Source organism: Oncorhynchus gorbuscha, linkage group LG01 (assembly GCF_021184085.1).
Source record: "Oncorhynchus gorbuscha isolate QuinsamMale2020 ecotype Even-year linkage group LG01, OgorEven_v1.0, whole genome shotgun sequence".
Lineage (NCBI taxonomy): Eukaryota > Metazoa > Chordata > Actinopteri > Salmoniformes > Salmonidae > Oncorhynchus > Oncorhynchus gorbuscha.
The window spans coordinates 97,576,792-97,600,590 of record NC_060173.1 but is presented as its reverse complement, the minus strand read 5'-3'; the positions used below and the strand labels follow the sequence as shown (position 1 = coordinate 97,600,590).

Below are 23,799 nucleotides of genomic sequence, written 5' to 3'. Positions count from 1 at the left end.
ACAACCCTACCATACTATACCTCATAACCCTACCATACTACACCTCATAACCCTACCATACCTCATAATCCCACCATACTATACCTCATAACCCTACCATACTATACCTCATAACCCTACTATACCTCATAACCCTACCATACTATACCTCATAACCCTACCATACTATACCTCATAACCATACCATACTACACCTCATAACCCTACCCTACTATACCTCATAACCCTACCATACTATACCTCATAACCCTACCATACTATATCTCATAACCCTACCATACCTCATAAACCTACCATACTATACCTCATAACCCTACCATACTATACCTCATAACCCTACCATACTATACCTCATAACCCTACCATACCTCATAACCCTACCATACTATACCTTATAACCCTACTATACCTCATAACCCTACCATACTATACCTCATAACCCTACCATACTATACCTCATAACCCTACCATACCTCACAACCCTACCATACTCTACCTCATAACCCTACCATACTATACCTCATAACCCTAACATACTATACCTCATAACCCTACCATACCTCATAACTCTACCATACTATACCTCATAACCCTACCATACTATACCTCATAACCCTACCATACTATACCTCACAACCCTACCATACCTCATAACCCTACCATACTATACTTTATAACCCTACTATACCTCATAACCCTACCATACTATACCTCATAACCCTAACATACTATACCTCATAACCCTAACATACTATACCTCATAACCCTACCATACCTCATAACTCTACCATACTATACCTCATAACCCTACCATACCATACCTCATAACCCTACCATACTATACCTCATAACCCTACCATACCTCATAACTCTACCATACTATACCTCATAACCCTACCATACCTCATAACTCTACCATACTATACCTCATAACCCTACCATACTATACCTCATAACCCTACCATACCTCATAACTCTACCATACTATACCTCATAACCCTACCATACTATACCTCATAACCCTACCATACTATACCTCACAACCCTAACATACTATACCTCATAACCCTACCATACTATACCTCATAACCCTACCATACTATACCTCATAACCCTAACATACTATACCTCATAACCCTACCATACCTCATAACTCTACCATACTATACCTCATAACCCTACCATACTATACCTCATAACCCTACCATACTATACCTCACAACCCTACCATACTATACCTTATAACCCTACTATACCTCATAACCCTACCATACTATACCTCATAACCCTACCATACTACACATCACAACCCTACCATACTATACCTCATAACCCTACCATACTATACCTCATAACCCTACCATACCTCATAACTCTACCATACTACACATCACAACCCTACCATACTATACCTCATAACCCTACCATACTATACCTCATAACCCTACCATACTATACCTCATAACCCTACCATACTACACCTCATAACCCTACCATACTATACCTCATAACCCTACCATACTATACCTCATAACCCTACCATACTATACCTCATAACCCTACCATACTATACCTCATAACCCTACCATACTATACCTCATAACCCTACCATACTATACCTCATAACCCTACCATACTATACCTCATAACCCTACCATACCTCATAACTCTACCATACTACACATCACAACCCTACCATACTATACCTCATAACCCTACCATACTATACCTCATAACCCTACCATACTATACCTCATAACCCTACCATACTATACCTCATAACCCTACCATACTATACCTCATAACCCTACCATACTATACCTCACAAAGAATGAATACATAATAGTAAATAAGGTTATCCAAGCAATAATAACAACCCTAGAGAGCAGTAAAAATAATAAAAAATACATAGAAATAAATCCAGAAAAGTTAAATGGAATGTGTTATAACCCGGTCTGGCACAAAGAGAAGTTTAAAGTGTGAGACAGACCTACACACACTCTGCATACATAAGTGCCCCATATCTGGAGCTAAATCTGTTTTTGCATTTGGCGCTTTTTCTTTTATTCCAGGCTATATCTAAACCTTTTGCTAACAGAAATACACAACGAACAAAGTAAACATGTTCAGTTTCTCCTCATGGCTCAGCCACATAATGCCAGGTTATATCTGGTGGGCTTTCTCCTCATGGCTCAGCCACATAATGCCAGGTTATATCTGGTGGGCTTTCTCCTCATGGCTCAGCCACATAATGCCAGGTTATATCTGGTGGGCTTTCTCCTCATGGCTCAGCCACATAATGCCAGGTTATATCTGGTGGGCTTTCTCCTCATGGCTCAGCCACATAATGCCAGGTTATATCTGGTGGGCTTTCTCCTCATGGCTCAGCCACATAATGCCAGGGTTTCCATGGCCGAGCAGCCACAAACAAGCCTAAGATCGCCATGTGCAATGTCAAGCGTCGACTGGAGTTATGTAAAGCTCGCCGCCATTAGACTCTGGAGCAGTGGAAACGTGTTCTCTGGAGTGATAAATCACACTTACCATTCAGCAGGCGGATGAATCTGGGTTTGGCGGATGCCAGGAGAACGCTACCTGCCCCAATGCATAGTGCAAACTGTAAAGTTTGGTGAAGGAGGAATAATGGTCTGTGGTCGGTTTTTCATGGTTCGGGCTAGGTCCATTAGTTCCAGTGAAGGGAAATCTTAACACTACAGCATACAGTGACATTCTAGATGATTCTGTGCTTCCAACTTGTGGCAACAGTTTGGGGAAGGTCCTTTCCTGTTTCAGCATGACAACGCCCACGTGCACAAAGCAGAAATGGTTTGTCCATACAGAAATGGTTTGTCGAGATCGGTGTGGAAGATCTTGACTGTTGTGGAAGATCTTGACTGGCCTGCACAGAGTCCTGACCTCAATCCCATCAAACACCTTTGGGATGAATTGGAACGCCGACTGCGAGCCAGGTCTAATAGCCCAACATCAGTGCAGTGCCCGACCTCACTAATGCTCTTGTGGCTGAATGGAAGCAAGTCCCCACAGAAATGCTCCAATATCTTGTGGAAATCCTTCCCAGAAGTGTGGAGGCTGTTATAGCAGCAAGGGGGGGACCAACTCCATATTAATGCCCATGATTTTGGAATGAGCAGGTGTGAATTTATTCACCAAAACAAAAGTGAAAAACAATTATCTTAGTAGCTGGTTTTCTAAAATCCATAGTGTTTTTTTCAGGTGAATCATGAGTCTTGATCTTTTGCACCAATTGACTGTACTATTTACATTGACGCCCTTTATTATTTCTATATCTTCATTGTTTTGCACTGACTCTCTTCCACTGGCTCTATACACACATACTACACACACACACTTTACATTCGCTGCTGCTATACGCTGCTGCAATACGCTGCTGCTATACGCTGCTGCTATACGCTGCTGCAATACGCTGCTGCAATACGCTGCTGCTATACGCTGCTGCAATACGCTGCTGCAATACGCTGCTGCAATACGCTGCTGCAATACGCTGCTGCAATACGCTGCTGCTATACGCTGCTGCAATACGCTGCTGCAATACGCTGCTGCAATACACTGCTGCTATACGCTGCTGCAATACGCTGCTGCAATACGCTGCTGCAATACGCTGCTGCTATACGCTGCTGCTATACGCTGCTGCAATACGCTGCTGCAATACGCTGCTGCAATACGCTGCTGCAATACGCTGCTGCTATACGCTGCTGCAATACGCTGCTGCTACTCTGTCTATTATACATCCTGATCGCCTAGTCACTTTTACCTCTACCCACATGTACAGTGCATGCGGAAAGTATTCAGACCCCTTGACTTTTTCCACATTTTGTTACATTACAGCCTAATTCTAAAATGGACTAAATAGTCCCCCCCCCCCCACCTCATATATCTACACACAATACCCCATAATGACAAAGCAAAAACAGGTTTTTAGAATTTTTCGCAAATGTATTAAAAATGTACTTAAAAAAGCACCTTTGGCAGTCAATACAGCCTCGATTCGTCTTGGGTATGACGTAACAAGCTTGGCACACCTGTATTTGGGGAGTTTCTCCCATTCTTCTCCTCTCAAGCTCTGTTAGGTTGGATGGTGAAAGTCTCTGCACAGCTATTTTCAGGTCTCTCCTTGGCTGTGTGCTTAGGGTCATTGCCCTGTTGGAAGGTGAACCTTCACCACAGTCTGAGGTGCTGAGCTCTCTGGAGCAGATTTTCATCAAGGATCTCTCTGTACTTTGCTCCGTTCATCTTTCCCTTGATCCTGACTAGTCTCCCAGTCCCTGCCACTGAAAAACATCCCAACAGCATGATACTGCCACCACCATGCTTCACTGTAGGGATGGTGCCAGATTTTCACCAGACGTGACGCTGGGAATTCAGGCCAAAGAGCTTGGAATCTTGTTTTGCATGGTCTGAGAGTCCTTTAGGTGCCTTTTGGCAAACTCCAAGCGGGCTGTCATGTGCTTTTTACTGAGGAGTGGCTTCCGTCTGGCCACTCTACCATAAAGGCCTGATTGGTGGAGTGCTGCAGAGATGGTTGTACTTCTGGAAGGTTCTTCCATCTCCACAGAGGAACTCTGGAGCTCTGTCAGCATGACTATCGGGTTCTTGATCACCTCACTGACCAAGGCCCTTTTTCCCAATTGCTCAGTTCAGCGGGCAGTCAGCTCTAGGGAGATTATTGGTGGTCCCAAACTTCTTCCATTTAAGAATGATGGAGACCACTGTGTTCTTGGGGACCTTCAATGCTGCAGACATTTTTTGGTACCCTTCCCCAGATCTGTGCCTAGACACAATCCTACCTCGGAGGGCTACGGACAATTCCTTCGACTTCATGGTTTGAATTTTGCTCTGACATGCACTGTCAACTGTGGGACCTTATATAGACAGGTATGTGCTTTTTCCAATCATGTACAACAATTTGTAGAAACATCTCAAGGATGTTGAATGTAATTTTGAGTCTCATCGCAAAGGGTCTGAATACTTATGTAAATAGGGTTATTTCTGTTTTTTTATTATTTACACATTTGCAAACATTTCTAAAAACCTGTTTTTGCTTTGCTATTATGAGGTGTTGTGTGTAGATTGACGGGGAAAATGTTTTATTTAATTTATTTTAGAATAAGGCTATAACGTAACAAAATGTGGAAAAATTCAAGGGGTTTAAATGCACTGTACATACGATATTACCTCCATTCCCTCAACTACCTCGTACCCCTGCACATTGACTCACTACTGGTACTCCTTGTATATAGCCTCGTTATTGTTTTTACTGTGTTTTGTCTTACTTTTGAACTCTGCACTGTTGGCAATAGGCTCATAAGGAAGCATTTTACTGTTAATTCTAAACCTGTTGTATCCGGCGCAGGTGACCAATACAATTTGATTTGATGATTTGATTTGATGTCTTTTTCCAAATCATGAATAAACATAACAGAGTCAGTGATAAGGTGTCTCCTTGTTTTACAACTTAGGGTGTGGGGAAACCAATCTGTATGATATTCAATAACACATTCATATTTAGATTTTGGTCATTTAGCAGGAGTTCTTGTCCTTATCAACTTACAGTCAGTGCATTCAAACAAGGCTGATAAAAAAACACAGTCATAGCAGGAAAAAACTTTCTTTAACCTTTTACGGAAAATGTATGGATACATTGGTGTTCAAAATAATTGTAATTACAACAAGATATCTTATGATATCTCTGACTATCACTGGAAAGTGCCAACACAATACTGAGATATACATGATAATTTGACGCCAGAGGAATGAAACACAGTTCAATACAGTGAAATTGACTACTAAAACTGTAAGAAAATTATTTGTACATAATTTTACTGTAATTACAAGGGATTAGAACAAGCAGGTTGGCTGTAGGCATTTGCATATTAATACATACTAGGTGTTTTATATCACTTGCACTTCTAGAGGCCTAAACAAAAGGCTTCTAAACTGGACATGATTACAGGGCAAAAGAGATGAAATGGACATGGGTAAATATTTAGCCCTTAAACCATTTAAGACCCCCTAGCACTCTGATCTGTTCCCTATATACATGCGCCAGCAATTCTTTTTCATCCCAGTGCAGCATACTTTACAGTACGCTGTACAGTACGTTATTTTACTGTGCATTCTATGGTAATCTACTGCATTCAGTGTATATTTATTTAACTAGGCAAGTCAGATAAGAACAGATTCTTATTTACAATGATGGCCTACCCCGGCCAACGCTGGTCCAATAGTGCGCCGCCAGTCACGACTGGGAGTAAACCAAGCACTGCAGTGACACCTCTTGCACTGAGATGCAGTGTCCTTAGACCACTGCGCCACTCAGGAGTATACAGTATCATACTTTTGATTAATACAGTAAGTTACTGATAAAATTACAAAAACGGCTAACAGTGTAGTATACTGTAGGTTCCATTTCCTGCAAAGGTATTCTATAAATGTCACTCTTTGTTTCCATTGCTGATTGTAATGTAATGAGTTGAGAGGCCTTGTATATTGAGTCTTGTAAATGTCTGTTCACCTGTCCTGGTATGGAGCTGTGTGATCTCCAGTAAATGTCTGTTTACCTGTCCTGGTATGGAGCTGTGATCTCCAGTAAATGTATGTTTACCTGTCCTGGTATGGAGCTGTGATCTCCAGTAAATGTATGTTTACCTGTCCTGGTATGGAGCTGTGTGATCTCCAGTAAATGTCTGTTTACCTGTCCTGGTATGGAGCTGTGATCTCCAGTAAATGTCTGTTTACCTGTCCTGGTATGGAGCTGTGTAATCTCCAGTAAATGTCTGTTTACCTGTCCTGGTATGGAGCTGTGATCTCCAGTAAATGTATGTTTACCTGTCCTGGTATGGAGCTGTGATCTCCAGTAAATGTCTTTCTGAAGGCTGAATGGAGTTCTAACTGAATGAAGTGTAACCGACAGGTTCTCTTTCCACTGCAGTTTGTTTTGTTTCCCTTCTTCCTGTCTCACAGTGAGTCATCTTGTTTTACTGAGGAAAATAGCCTTGGTGATTTACTAACTGGAAAACAGATTTTTAGTCTTCATGTGAAAGAAAATGTGGCCAATGAAGGAAAAGAGAGGCATATATTTTTCACGATGTGATTATAGTGTCAACATTAGGTTAGATGCTAACGTATGGAAATGAGGCCTTTAGAATCGCGATAAGGGTGCAGGTCAGGACTTCCTTCTGCAAGTAATTATTCTGAAATTGTAATACTGAGCGACCGTGAAAATAAATAATGATTTATTATGATGGGAAACAAAATTACTACACAAATATGATTCAATCAAAGTCTATGGGTACTGACCAACTAATGCACTACATAGTATATATGGTGCCATTTGGGATGCACACAAAGAACGACTTCATTGCAGTTTGTTTTGTTTCCCTTCTTCCTGTCTCACAGTGAGTCATCTTATTTAACTGAGGAAAATAGCCTTGGTGATTTACTAACTGGAAAACAGATCTTTAGTCTTCATGAAAATGTGGCCAATGAAGGAGAAGAGAAGCAGATATTTTTCATGATGTAATTATAGTGTCAGCATTAGATTAGATACTAACGTAAGGAAATTAGGTGTGTAGAATGGTGATACGGGTGCAGGTCAGGACTTCCTTCTGCAAGCAATTATTCTGAAATTGTAAAACTGAACGACCGTAAAAAACAAGAATAAACGACATAGTAAGTATGGTGCCATCTGGGATGCACACAAAGAACGACTTCATTATTTTGTTTGGATCAAACTTCTGGAAATGTAGCAGTGCTTTCTGGCAAACATGCCTTGTGGTGATTGAAGAGAGTTCTAGCACTGAGGACCAAAGCCTTGTTAATGAAGAGCCAATACTAAAGGGAGGGAGATAGAATTGGGGCCTCAGAGAGATATAATTGGAGAGAGAGAGAGAGAGAGAGAGAGAGAGAGAGAGAGAGAGAGAGAGAGAGAGAGAGAGAGAGAGAGAGAGAGAGAGAGAGAGAGAGAGAGAGAGAGAGAGAGAGAGAGAGAGAGAGAGAGAGAGAGAGAGAGAGAGAGAGAGAGAGAGAGAGAGAGAGAGAGAGAGAGAGAGAGAGAGAGATGTTGAACATGAGCTCTGTCAACATGCCTGCATGTGATCAGTCTACAGGCTATGTAAACACCTGCTTATCGTTGGAGAGCACAGCTGAGCTGACACACTGCAGTCTGCATAAACAACTACAGCCACAACAACCCAGACTGAGGGGAGTGTGGGGCTCAGTCAGAATCTAGTTTAATAGTCTCCTCCATGGAGAGATGGAAAGCTTCCCACATGGAGTTGAAGAAGTAAAGTAGGGAGTGGATCAGCCTCCTTTCAGTTTATCTGTCACCCCATTTGAAGACAGATGTTCCCCCCTGATGTTTTCTCCCTGTCTCTGGCTTCAACACACATATAAGCATACACACATACATGTACACGCATGTGAACGCACACACACACACACACACACACACACACACACACACACACACACACACACACACACACACACACACACACACACACACACACACACACACACACACACACACACACACACACACACACACACACACACACACACACACACACACACACACACACACACCAGTCATTGATGGCTGGAGGGATAACCTTAATCAGTAGAATAACAGGCCAGACACAGAAAGAGAACTGAGACACATAGGGAGAACTGAAGGGCTTTGATAAGCATACACATAGACACTGTTTGTACTGGAAACCTCACTTTCCAAACTGTCTGAGCTAAGGCACTAAAACAGAATAGTACCGCACTAGTAGTACTGCACTCGATTCTGTCAAGAAATTTTATCATCAGAATATGTTTTATATATATATATGACTTGTATTGTCTGTGAGTTTGTATTTGTGCCGTTCTTTCCTGTACCTTCAGCCTTGCAGAAAGTGCAATATACTTGCTGTAGTCATGCATGGAATTGGATTTCTTTGAAATGCACTTACCTGGTTTCATCGATATAGACTGCCTCTAGAACAGAGGCTGCATACTCTATATTCTTCCTCAGGTCCACCACGTTCACTTCTCCCTTGTCCAGCTGCTTCACCAGGCATCTCAATCTGTAAAGAGCAAGGTGGATCCATATTTCATCTTCACATACAGTATGAGCTGATGAACACTGGATAATACTTACAGTATAGAGAACAGTACGTCAATACGACTCAACTGTGCCATTACATTATGTGTCAAAGAGTTCACTTATTCTATAGGCCTACATTGGATTCTATATCAACTGACAGTCAGCTTTAATACTAGCCTATATGTCACTGGGTTAGGTCAAAGACCAATGGTTTGACAATTTGAGACAGTATAAATATTACAGTTATTGATCTGTTATGTTGTGCAGATAGCAGCCGTAGTAAAACAGGTCAGCCATGACAGACATTTGATAATAATGAATACTCTTCCACATTATCCAATCAAATCGTTCTATTTTAGATGGTTCAGACGGATCTTAAGTCCTACAGCACAGAATCACATTGACTAACTTTACAATGCCAACAACTAAAGCTTTCAGTGTGAACACTGAACTTTCTGAGAAAACACACAAAGCCAATGTCCTTGAAACTGCCATTAAAGTTCTACAAGGGAAGCAGTTCTCATTATCCTGCAGTATTTCAATGACTAAACTAAACTCTGTTTTTTTATTCATGAACTGCAAAGGCACAGAAGACAGAGAGGGTACGTGTCTTTACTGTAAGTAGGAGGACTGTCAGGATCACTGGTCCTGCCGCAGCAGAAAGGATCTGGGCTGGTGTGTGTGTGTATGTTTCTCCCAGTGTGTGTGTGTGAAACCATCCAAAGAATGATCACCATTGAACTCCGCCGACTGTCTGATCAACAAAGCCCGGAAAGTGAGTGACGTCTGTGAAGCCTTTGGTTCTGCTAGCATACAACTTTAAATATTTTCCACGGGACTAGTGCCTCGTTACAACAGGGGATTGACACAGATCCATGCCTCGCCTCAGCAGGCACACACAGTCTCTAAACCCCAGACCCCCAACCAACCAACAAACCAACCCTCAGAAAAATGAATTGGAATGCGTCCCAAATGGCACACTATTCACCATGTAGTGCACTACATTTGACCAGAGGGCCTGTAGGGTTCTGGTCAAAAGTAGTGCACTATATAGGGAATAGGGTGACATCTGGGACACCTGTTTTAAATCTGAGATCATATCAACTCCTTCAAGTGTGTTTGAAGGACTCTGTTATTATGTGAATAATAAAGGAGCATTACAAAGCAATAGACGTGGTTTATAATAACACATCATCCTAAAACGCAAGCTGTTAAAAGCATTGAGCAACAGGATCAACTGACTGAAAGCCCGAATACACACACACACAATAGTACAGAAATCAACCCATGAATATGCCTACAACGTGGGCAAGGGAGCGCCATCTCTAGTACAAAGTGAACAGAATGTAGCCTGCAGTGGAGAGACTGTGATAAGCCTTGGACTTTCTCCTGCCTTTACTGTGGGCTTATTTGCCTTTTCTAGTCCTTCTTCTTCCTTTCTTCTTTTCTAGTCCTTCTTCTTTTTTTTCTAGGTCTTCTTCTTCCTTTCTTCTTTTTAGTCCTTCCTTCTTCTTATGTCTTCAAAAGAGAAACTGCAGGATACCACTCTGCCAATGTAGATGAGTGAGCCAAGTGCCAAGCCTACACTATTCTATTGGGCTGAGGCTTAATTGAAGCTCTGACTGACTACCATTGACAAACTGCCAGCCCCAGCACTGGCTTGTTCTGTAGGCTAAAACAAGAAAGCCTACATTTATGTGTTGGAGATCGTAAATAATGGCGACACAAGTTGCACCTAATAACGGTCTGTAATATCAACATATTTCACGACATGACTCTAGTGAGGATGCAGAAGGTAAACATTTGCCTTGCATAAACAAGCTGTAGAGAGCTACAGTTGAAGTCAGAAGTTTAAAAACTCTTGAGGTCGGATTCATTAAAACTATTGTTTTTCAACCACTCCACAAATGTCTTGTTAACAAACTATAATTCTGGCAAGTCGGTTAGGACATCTACTTTGTACATGACACAAGTCATGTTTCCAACAATTGTTCAGACAGATTATTTGACGTATAATTCACTGTATCACAATTCCAGTTGGTCAGAAGTTTACATACACTAAGTTGACTGTGCCTTTAAACAGATTGGAAAATTCCAGAAAATTATGTCATGGCTTTAGAAGCTTCTTATAGGCTAATTGACATAATTTGAGTCAATTGGAGGTGTACTTGTGGATGTATTTCAAGGCCTATCTTCAAACTCAGTGCCTCTTTGCTTGACATCATGGGGAAATCAAAAGAAATCAGCCAAGACCTCAGAAAAAAATTTGGAGACCTCCACAATTCTGGTTCATCCTTGAGGGCAATTCCCAAATGCCTGAAAGTACCACGTTCATCTGTACAAACAATAGTATGCAAGTATAAACACCATGGGACCATGCAGCAGTCATACTGCTCAGGAAGGAGACACGTTCTGTCTCCTAGAGATTAACGTACATTGGTGCGAAGAGTGCAAGGGAATTCCAGAACAACAGCAAAGGACCTTGTGAAGATGCTGGAGGAAACAGGTACAAAAGTATCTATATGCACAGTAAAACAAGTCCTATATCAACATAAACTGAAAGGCTGCGCAGCAAGGAAGAAGCTACTGCTCCAAAACCACCATAAAAAGCCAGACTACGGTTTGCAACTGCACATGGGGACAAAGATCATACTTTTTGGAGAAATGTCCTTTGGTCTGATGAAATAGAACTGCTTGGCCATAATAACCATCGTTGTGTTTGGAGGAAAAAGGGGGATGCTTGCAAGCCGAAGGACACCATCCCAACCGTGAAGCACGGGTGTGGCACCATCCTGTTGTGGGCGTACTTTGCTGCAGGAGGGACTGGTGCACTTAACAAAATAGATGGTATCATGAGGTACGAAAATTATGTGTAAAGATTGAAGCAACATCTCAGGACATCAGTTAAAGTTAAAGCTTGGTCCCAAATGGACAATGACCCCAAGCATACTTCCAAAGTTGTGGCAAAATGGCTTAAGGACAACAAAGTCAAGGTATTGGAGTGGCCATCACAAAGCCTTGACCTCAATCCTATCGAACATTTGTGGGCAGACCTGAAAAAGCATGTGCGAGCAAGGAGGTCTACAAACCTGACTCAGTTACACAAGCTCTGTCAGGAAGAATGGGACAAAATTCACCCAACTTATTGTGGGAAGCTTGTGGAAGGCTACCTGAAACGTTTGACTAATTGAGTGTATGTAAACTTCTGACCCACTGGGAATGTGATGAAAGAAATAAAAGCTGAAATAAATCATTCTCTATACAATTATTCTGACATTTCACATTCTTAAAATAAAGTGGTGATCCTAACTGACCTAAGACAGGGAAATTTTACGTGGATTAAACGTCAGGAATTGTGAAAAACAGAGTTTAAATGTATTTGGCTAAAGTGTATGTAAACTTCCGACTTCAACTGTATCTCTTCCACATTGTCGACTGCCTGTGTTATTACATTTACACTCTTAGGATAAAACAGGTGCTAAGTAAAACCATGTAGGGTTCCTCGGTTTGTCACCATAGGGGAACCCTTTTTGTTGATAGATAGAACCCTTTGCAGAACCCTCTACGTAGGGCCTGCAAGTCACATTATACTAGCTTGCAATGCGATATTTAATTCCTATTGGAATCCAGACAGAGTTACGATATCCAACAAGTGTATTTATTTATCACCGTAACCTGCATTCAGAATTACTGCCAGGGTAGGGAAGAATGAATACTGAGACGACCTCAGTCATCAATCAGTTCAAATCCCCGAGCTGACAAGGTACAAATCTGTCGTTCTGCCCCTGAACAGGCAGTTAACCCAATAATCCCAGGCCGTCATTGAAAATAAGAATTTGTTCTTAACTGACTTGCCTAGTTAAATAAAGGTAAAATAAATAAATAAAAATCTAAACTGGAACAACCATCTCAGTAACAAGTGCAATAAGTCCAACTACTAACAGATTGTATAGTTTAGAAAAATGTATGCTATTTATCTTTGTGTAGCATAACATTTATTAACCAATCAATGCAAAACCACAGATATTAAAACAAACAATTCAAAAAATCATCCTGCAATAGAGCATGCTGGGAATATGATATATAGTTCTTTAAAGAACCCCAAAACAGTTCGTAAGATGTTAAAGGTTCTAGGTAGAACCTTTTGCCAAACAAAAAAAACCATTGTCTTCCAAAAAGGGTTCTTCAGATCAAAACGGTTCATGGTAAAACCCTATTCCTCCATAAAGAACCCTTTTGGAACCCTTTTTTATAAGAGTGTACCGTGACATTTAGACTGATATAGAGTATCTGGTGCACTTAGGATAAAAGTGAGATGCAGCCAAGGTGAGAGTTGGCAACAGCCCCTCAAAACTACCGCCTCCCCATCTCACTTATCACACAGACACTCAGCAGCAGCAGGCTCCCACAGACCTTTTTGTACTCAAAAAGTGTCTCAGAGTAGGAGTACTGATCTAGGGCAGGTCCCTCCTGTCCATGTAGTCTTCCTTATTATGATTTAAAGGCCAAACTGCTGCTATTTCTACACACCTACTCTGAAAGTCTTTGTGAATAGGTCACAAATACCCCGTTTAGACCGTAGTTTGAAACCGCAGAAATAGTTCATGGGTAATGGGTTGGGGCATAACAACTGGGCTGTTCCCACCCACAGTGTTTCCATCCGTAGCTTTATCAATCATATGACCTTTTCCTCTGTCACTCTCCATGGCACTGGCCTGATGGCTTCCATCTCACACACACTGGACCAGACCAATCACACAGCAGATACATATAAATAGAGGCCCTGATTGGTGGATCTATCTGGGTCACAATAACACAACTTTGCCTTAGGAAGTAGTGAACTAAAATGATTCTCTCTTTCCTGTGACTTTAGTATGTTTTGGTAGCCTATATGTTGGCATATTGACAGGAGATTTGGACGAACGTGGCAGTATATCAATAGCTGAAACACCCACATAGGTGTTCAGTATTGAGATTTTTCTGAGAAGAAAACCATGGACTGTACAACCGTAAAGGGACTAAAGACAGATCAAATACATTTTACAGCAAGTTTAGTTGTATAAGTCACATCTTTCTCAACAACTGAGTTGCATATCTGAGTTCACATGAGTTCTGGGAATCTATGTTTGACATTTGGAAGGGAGGGCTTAGGACATTTGGAAGTCTCTCAGATGACGCAGTACGTTCCATCCCAAATGACACCATATTCCCTACATAGTGCACTACATTTGACCACAGTCCTCTGGGCCCTGGTAAAAAGTAGTGCACTATATAGGGAATAGGGTATCATTTGGGATGCAAACATAGCCTTATCTTTGCTGTCCAAGACTTAAACTCAGAGCTCAATATAATGAGACACATTATAATGTTACTGTGACAATACAATAACCATTATATTCATCAGAGGGTTATAGTAAAAGCAGTACCACATTCTGAGTGTATTAATTAATAGCACCACATAGACAACAGTACTTAAGAGGACCCTTGGGGACCTGTGTAGGGTTTTTAAAGATTGAAAATGAACCAAGTTAAATTGAGCCAGGGTCAGTTAAAATGGGTATTATGTGGAACTCTACCGCCTTCACAACCCAAAGGGTCTGATTTGAGCTGCAGACCTGTGTCAGACCTAGCCCCAGAGATCCCTGTTCTGGGACTCCCTCCTCAGGGACACACTACCTTGAGCCTTAATGCTCCAGGACACTTGGGGGGAAGACTCAAAACTACCAGGACTGACCTGAGTGGAGATATCTGCTTTGGGACTCCCTCCTCAGAGACACACTACCTCCAGCCTCATTCAAAACAACCTGGACTGGCCAGCCTTTACATAGTATAGAATCTACACTCTACAGGTGCTGGGAGTGGTGGTGACATTGAAAAGGGGTTTACGAGAGAGTATTTTCCAATGAGTTAACTGTGGCCTTCTCCTTGGAGGGGGCTGCTGCCATCACTAGGGCACCAGAGGACAGGGCTGGGGCCCGGTGACAGGGTTGGGGCCCCATATGGCACGGTGACAGGGCTGGGGCCCCAGAGGGTACGGTGACAGGGCTGGGGCCCCAGAGGGCACGGTGACAGAGCTGGGGCCCCAGAGGGTAAGGTGACAGGGCTGGGGCCCCAGAGGGCACGGTGACAGGGCTGGGGCCCCAGAGGGTACGGTGACAGGGCTGGGGCCTAGAGGGTACGGTGACAGGGCCGGGGTCCCCAGAGGGTACGGTGACTGGGCTGGGGCTGAAGCAGTATGCTCTGCTGCCCTGCTGCCTGCTCTGCCATCCTCTCAGACAGACTGATCCAACATTCCTCACTTCAAAAGATGGCACCCAAAGGACTAATTTGCGACCCGATAACGACCCGTTTCCTAGAAACAGCAGAGGGTGATTACCTCTCTGGAAATAAAAGATTCCCGTTCAAGTATGAAAAAAGAAAAAGGGGCAAGGCTATTGAGGGCATGTTGTCTGACTGTGAACTACACTGGTTTTGTGCATCATTTATCTAGACAAATATACAGATCTGTACCATGGTGGTGCCCCACGCATACAGAGGCCAAACAAGAATACTTTTAATAATGTTGCCAAGAAATCCTGTCTGTGTCCAAGATTGGCATCCTATTCCCTAGTTAGTGCACTATTTTTGACCAGGGCCCACTGTGTTTGGGTTGTTGTCTTTAATGTCTTCTCAATAAACTACTTCCCATGCTTTCAGATTGTAATCAAAATGGAAGGGATCTGTTGATGGCAATCACAATAACATCACTGTATGATACAGGCCATTACCAAGACAGAAAATGACTCCATGTGTAATTTAATGTTGATAAAAATAAATAAAAAATGAGTCGAAACAAAATACATTCAACTTTTGAATGTTTTTGCTGATTGTGGAAAATTGACTTTTTCTCTCTGTGAAAACAACTTTGTCAGGGAAACAAGCTTGTGAGTCATCAGACCATTCAAGGTCCTCTCATTCTGAGAGGTGAGTGGTTCCAGTACTCTTGGTGGCTTTCCAGTTCAGATGCTCAAGCTCTTAAAAACCATCCATTCACTGGCCTATAAACACACTTGGTGAGAACAGGCCCTCGTTGCGTTGTGTTATCACTGGTCTAAGCCTGGCCTGCTCTCTGCTTTCTAAAGCGCTGCAGGCCTCCACTGACACTGCGTCTGTTCAACTCAAACATGTTCACGGGACCTGGGGTTAAACCAAGCCGACAAAAGCAATTTAAAGCCAGTGTATGTTGCAGACCCTAACCACAACCCGTACCATTAACCTGTCTTTCACCCTAATGCTATGTGACATACAGTGCGGTCGCAAAGTATTCAGACCCGTTGACTTTTTCCACATTTTGTTACGTTACAGCCTTATTCTAAAATTGATCAAATAGTTTTTCCCCCCTCATATATTGACACACAATACCCCATAATGACAAAGAAAAAACAGGTTTTTAGAAATTATTAGAAATTTATTTAAAAAAAATTGAAATATCATATTTACATAAGTATTCATACCCTTTAATCAGTACTTTGCTGAAGCACCTTTGGCAGAGATTAAAGCCTCGTTTTGGGTATGACACTCGTTTTGGGTATGACGCTGTTTGGAACACCTGTATTTGGGGAGTTTCTCTCATTCTTCTCAGCAGATCCTCTCAAGCTCTGTCAGGGTGGATGGGGAGTGTCGCTGTCCAGCTATTTTCTAGCTCTCTCCAGAGATGTTTGACCGGTTTCAAGTCCGAGCTCTGGCAGGGCCACTCAAGGACATTCAGACACTTGTCCCGAAGCCCCTCCTGTGTTGTCTTGGCTTTGTGCTTAAGGTCGTTGTCCTGCTCGAAGGCGAACCTTCTCCCCCAGTCTGAGGTCCTGAGCGCTCTGAAGCAGGTTATCATCAAAGATCTCTTTGCTCCGTTCATCTTTCCCAGTCCCTGCCACTGAAAATCATCCTCACAGCATGATGCTACCACCACCATACTTCACCGTAAGGATAGTGCCAGGTTTCCTCCAGACTTGAATACTTGGCATTCAGACCAAAGAGTTCAATCTTGGTTTGATCAGACCAGAAAATATTGTTTTTCATTGTTTTTCATGGTCTGAGAGTCTTTTAGGTGCCCTTTGGCAAATTTCAGGCAGGCTGTCATTTACTGAGGAGTGGCTTCTGTCTGGCCACTCTACCATAAAGGCCTGATTGGTGGAGTGCTGCAGAGATGGTTGTCCTTCTGGAAGGTTCTCCAATCTCCAAAGAGGAACTCTGGAGCTCTGTCAGAGTGACCTTCGGGTTCTTGGTCACCTCCCTGACCAAGGCCCTTCTCACCCGATTACTCAGTTTGGCCGGGTGGCCAGCTCTAGGAAGATTCTTGGTGGTTCTATACTTCTTCCATTTAAGAATGATGGAAGCCACTGTGTTCTTGGAGACCTTCAATGTATAAACTGCCTTCATTTTTCTGGACCCCAGGAAGAGTAGCTGCTGTTTTGGCAGCTAATGGGGATCCATAATAAATACAAATACAAATTCTGCAGACATTTTTTGGTACCCTTTTCCAGATCTGTGCCTCGACACAATCCTGCCTTGAGCTCTACGGACAATTCCTTCGACCTCATGGCTTGTTTTATTTAATTTTTATAGACAGGTGTGTGCCTTCCCAAATCATGTCCAATCAATTGAATTTACCACAGGCGGACTCCAATCAAGTTGTAAAAACATCTCAAGGATGATCAATGGAAACAGGATGCACCTGAGTAAAATGTCGAGTCTCATATCAAAGTCTGAATGCTTATGTAAATAAGGTATTTCAGTTTATAATTTCTTATGCATTTGCAAAAATGTATAAAAACCTATTTTCGCTTCGGCATTGTGTGTAGATTGATGAAGACATTTGTTTATTTAATCCATATTAGAATAAGGCTGTAACGTAACAAATGTGGAAAAAGTCAAGGGGTCTGAATCCCTTCCGAATGCACTGTATAAGCTAAGTAGTATGTCATAATAGTGATATACTGTATAAGTAATGTCAACTTATGTGACATACTGTATAACTAAAGTCGTTACATGCCACCATTTTGAAATATTCGAAAGAGACCATGTTGTGTGTTTGACTGGCCTGTAGGTTTCTGTATGGACAGACAGACATCACTGTGGTGTTGTGGGAGCCTGGCAGTTCTAACTAAATCAATAGGTATTTTTCTCTGGCTCGCCACAGACTCCATAACTTCACTGCAGATCATATCACCCAACTGGCATCTTGGGTTCCCACTTAAAGTCCTCTAGCGTGGTCCCTAAATGGATCTCTTGGGTCTTTTTGTAATCCTAGTTTAGACACACACACACACACACACTGCACACACGCACACACACACACACACACACACACACAATCCTTCACTTCACTCTGAACAGTATCTCTGTTGGACATCTCACCCTACTAGTCTGCAGAGATTTCAGCTTCACACAGGGCCAACAATGGTTCTGTACTTCCACCAGCCCTGGTTCCACCTTCTCTGGTGGATGGTGATGTCTTAGTTCAGTCGTCCTGGGAATGGTGTGACAAATTAGTCCAAAATGCTATATTCAACTGAGGGGAAAACAAGCACCGCTCTCACTCTTGAAGTGAGTATGGTGTGATAAACAAGAGAAATGAAGCTACAGCAGCGCTGAGAGGAGGATAATTACATGAGTCTCCTGGGTGCTACATGATAAATCATACAGTGATGTGCTGTAAGCACATGTTCTCTATGAAGAGACGGGGTGCTGGGAGAGAAAACAGTCCATTTATTAACAGCTAGACCTCGACTGCACATTGATGAAGCATCATAATATTGCAAGGACAGACTCTATGCCAAGTGTAAGGCATTGGGTTAGAATGATGCCATCTGTCGGAAAACAATGCACTACATTGTCCCTCAAGGTATCTTTGGGAAGCGTGATGTTTCTATGTGGAACAATACTGACTCCAATAACACTTAGAGCCCTTCAATAGCTAAATAACCCTTATTTGGCACTATATAAAAAACATTTATTAGATTTATTAATACATTTATTACATTTATTAGTATGTATAGTGATGTCTGAGAGAGAGAACATGGCTCTGATCACAAGGCAACAGAGAGCATGCAGTCAGGAGACAGGAGGTTAATGAAGAATAAATACCCTCCTCCTCCCTCACCTCTGTTACCATCCTGCTCTCCCTAGTGATGGGGAAAGAAAGCTTCCTGAAGCATTGAGGCTTTCCAGCCAATTGTGTCAAAAATAATGTCATTACTCGAGGCTTTGATCGATACAGTGTACATTAGTGGCACATGCTGGTCAAAAGAATTTAGAGCAGACAAATGATTAAAGGTGACGTCCAACACACCGTAGAACGTGCACAGCGTAGCCTTTTTGTCTACTACCAAACCAATACCAAACCAATCAGGTGGTTGTTCGACGAAACAAAGATTCGGACGTCATTGATCACGTGCTTCTGATAAAGTGATACAGGCATCGATTGGCCCACTGCATTGATGTAAACTGCTTAGCGATTTCAGCGCATACCTCGGACCTCTGGTATCAAACATAACATCACTAGTTCTCTCCCCTCCCTCCATCACCGTTGTGTTATCATGCTCCTGTTGTGTTCTGTTGTGTTCTATATGTGACAGGAGGGCTAAGATGCATCACCAAGATGGGCTGCAGGAGAAAATCCCAGCTGACTGGGGAGGTTACTGATGTCAGTGAGATCATTACGCGTCTGTGAAATCCACTTTGAGTCTCTCTCTCTCTCTCTCTCTCTCTCTCTCTCTCTCTCTCTCTCTCTTTCTCTCATTTTAAGGAGCACAATAAATAATATGAGGAGTTTGGGGGTTTATTGATGTTCATGTTAATTTGAATTTGACATGGATTTGAAATACTTTACTGGAAATGAACATACTGTGTAGACTTTATATAATGGGATGTGAAAAATATTAAGACAAACATTGACTGTGAGGACTTAATGTGAAGACTTGACTGTGAAAGACTAACAGAAGAAGTGTGCTGTACCAGGGATAACCTACTGTACAGTACACTGTGATGCCTGACACGTCCCATGTCACCACAGTATCACACCCACACACAACCAGCAGTTCCCCATACTCCCATCATGGCAGATGACTATTCAGAGCGCTGTACTGTAAGTTGAAGAGCAGGTCATGGGGTCAATGGTTTCAGAGTTGACACACACACACACACACGGCCATATGAAAAACAGATGATGGTCTTTCTAAGGTAATTGTCAGAGGCCTCTCAGTCTCTCTGATTATAACCATCTGTAGTCCTGACAGCTGATGTGAATTATATCATAACACACACACACACACACACACACACACACATATCCTAATTGGTCAGTCTGTATCACTTTGAGGCAGACAGGGAAGAACAGTTATGTGGATAATATTTGGCATGTAATGCCACAGCCACAGCATAAATCACTACTTTAAATAGGAGGAATATTAATACGAAAGAAAGAGTGTCCGGAGTTCTTATCATTCCCAATGCTGCAGTGCAGCTAAAACAAACCATACAGATCAGCTTTCCAAGAGTCCAGGAGCTACACCAAACAAACCATACAGATCAGCTTTCCAAGAGTCCAGGAGCTACACCTAACAAACCATACAGATCAGCTTTCCAAGAGTCCAGGAGCTACACCAAACAAACCATACAGATCAGCTTTCCAAGAGTCCAGGAGCTACACCAAACAAACCATACAGATCAGCTTTCCAAGAGTCCAGGAGCTACACCAAACAAACCATACAGATCAGCTTTCCAAGAGTCCAGGAGCTAGACCAAACAAACCATACAGATCAGCATTCCAAGAGTCCAGGAAATACACCAAACAAGCCATACAGATCAGCTTTCCAAGAGTCCAGGAGCTACACCAAACAAACCATACAGATCAGCTTTCCAAGAGTCCAGGAGCTACACCTAACAAATCATACAGAAAACTGCTGAGAAGCGGAAGAAATTACAGCTGGCAATAGAAGTACAAGGTCAGAAGTTGCAGTTATTACTTGATAAAAATAAATACCCAATATACTTTGGTGCTTTACTTCAAATCCGAGTGGCGCAGCGGTCTAAAGCACTGCATCTCAGCAAGAGGCGTCACTACAGTCCCTGGTATGAACCCAGGCTGTATCACATCCAGCCGTGATTGGTCCCATAAGGCAACGGACAATTGGCCCAGTGTTGTCCGGTTTGGCTGGGGTAGGCCATCATTGTAAATAAGAATTTGTTCTTAACTGACTTGCCTAGTTATGTAAAGGGCCTGACGACAACCAGTCAGCTGTTTTCTGTTATATAATAGCCAAGCAACATGTGCTTCATGCATGCTAGTTTTAGTACAGAAATAAACCATGAAAAGTGGTTCCTAAACGTTTCTAACCATAGAGGGGAAACTATTCGCTCTTTGTCTAAAATAATTATACCAGTCTCTGCTCGGTCCCTGGCTAAATGAAGGAACTCGTAACAAACTTACAATTATTCATGTTGTTTTACAGTTGCTAGAAAGGGTGATTAGAAGATCTGCCTAGAAAAATAGTTTCTTGTTTTTCCTTGGTATCATTTATTGAATAGAAAGAAAATAGTTTAATATGATCTTGATCAACCTAATATACCTTGGTGATTAGTCTCCTATACTGTTCTCTGTAGCTCTGAACTCAACACCCCTTTAGTACCAGGATGCAGTCGCGAAGGGTCAATGCTGTTGTGTATGTGTGTGTGTGTGTGTATATATATATATATACTGTATTATAGTCATGGCTCATCCTATATAACTACTGCTGTATACAACTTTTATATTCATAAACTGTCCATACTGTCTATACACACTGACTGTATAGGAACACCTGCTCTTTCCATTACATAAACTGACCAGGTGAATCCAGGTGAAAGCAATGAGCCCTTATTGATGTCACTTGTTAAATCCACTTCAATCAGTTTAGAAGAAGGAGAGGAAACAGGCTAAAGAAAGATTTTTAAGCATTGAGACAATTGAGACATGCATTGTGTATGTGTGCCATTGAAAAGTGAAGATTTAAGTGTCTTTGAATGGGTTATGGTAGTAGGTGCCAAGCGCACCGGTTTGAGTGTGCCAAAAACTACAACACTGTTTGGTTTTTCACGCTCAAAAGTTTCCACCATCCAAAGGACATTCAGCCAACTTGACACAACTGTGGGAGAGAATTGGAGTCAACATGGGCCAGCATCCCTATGGAACACTTTCGGCACCTTGTAGTGGAGTCCATGCCCCGATGAATTGAGGCTGTTCTGAGGGCAAACGGGGGTGCAACTCAATATTAGGAAGCTGTTCTCAACCCCCTGAGTCAATACATGTTAGAATCACCTTTGGAAGCAATTACAGCTGTGACTCTTTCTGGGTAAGTTTCTTTGCACACCTGGATTGTACAATATTTGCACATTATTCTTTTTCAAGTTCTTCAAGCTCTGTCAAGTTGGTTGTTGATTGCAAGACAGCCATTTTCAAGAAATGTTTTACTCCTGAACTTATTTAAGCCATAGCAAAGGCGTTGAATACTTATTGATTCAAGACATTTCAGTTTGAAATGTTTTATTAATTAGTAAAAATTCATAAAAACATAATTCCTCTTCAACATTATGTGGTATTGTGGGTAGGCCAGTGACACAAAATCTCAAGTTAACCAATTTCAAATTATGTCTGTAACACAACAAAACGCGGAAAAAGTCAAGGGGTTTGAACCTTCTGACGTAAAGTAGATGGACTTGGGAAATTCTGTCAGATTCATTCTGAACAACATAAGAACACTTCCTACCCCTGAGAAACAAGTGCTTTGAAACATCTTTCAAACAGCAGATTATGAAGTCAAGTAGCTTCTAAATATTGATGTGCCTGGACTGACTGGGAGAGCAGAGCACATAGAGCAACAAGATCTCAGTCTCAATGAAATATTCAACGTTTGTCAGAGGGGGGTAAACATACAGTGCCATCAGAAAGTATTCAAACTCCTTGACTTATTGCACATTTTGTTGTGTTACAGCCTGAATTCAAAATGGATTAAATATATATTTTTTGTCTCACCCATCTACACACAATACCCCATAATGACAAAGTGAAAAAATGTTTTAGAAACATTTGCAAATGTATTGAAAAATAAATACAGATATATCACATTTACATAAATATTCAGACCCTTTACTCAGTACTTTGCTGAAGCACCTTTGGCATCGATTACAGCCTCAAGTTTTCTTGGGTATTACGCTACAAGTTTGGCACACCTGTATTTGGAGAGTTTCTCCCATTCTTCTCTGCAGATCCTCTCAAGTTCTGTCAGGTTGGATGGGGAGCATCACTGCACAGCTATTTTCAGCTCTCTTCAGAGATGTTTGATCAGGTTCAAGTCCGGGCTCTGGCTGGGCCACTCAAGGACATTCAGAGACTTGTCCCAAAGCCAGTCATGCGTTGTCTTGGTTGTGAGCTTTGGGTTGTTGTTCTGTTGGAAGGTGAACCTTCACCCTAGTCTGAGGTCCTGAGCAGGTTTTCCATCAAGAATCTCTCTGTACTTTGCTCCGTTCATCTTTCCCTCTATCCTGACTAGTCTCCCAGTCCCCACAGCATGATGCTGCCACCACCATGCTTCACAGTAGGGATGGTGCCAGGTTTCCTCCAGACGTGACACTTTGCATTCAGGCCAAAGAGTTCA

General features: G+C 42.1%; 1 protein-coding gene across 1 annotated transcript in view; it reads right to left on the bottom strand.

The window, feature by feature from the left end:
* Positions 1 to 23,799, bottom strand: part of pde1a (phosphodiesterase 1A, calmodulin-dependent) — an 80,725-nt gene that overhangs the window by 20,953 nt on the left and 35,973 nt on the right. The window contains exon 3 of the mRNA XM_046367664.1: positions 8,997 to 9,110. Within this exon, the coding sequence (XP_046223620.1) occupies positions 8,997 to 9,110 (114 nt within the window). The remainder of the gene's footprint in view (positions 1 to 8,996; positions 9,111 to 23,799) is intronic.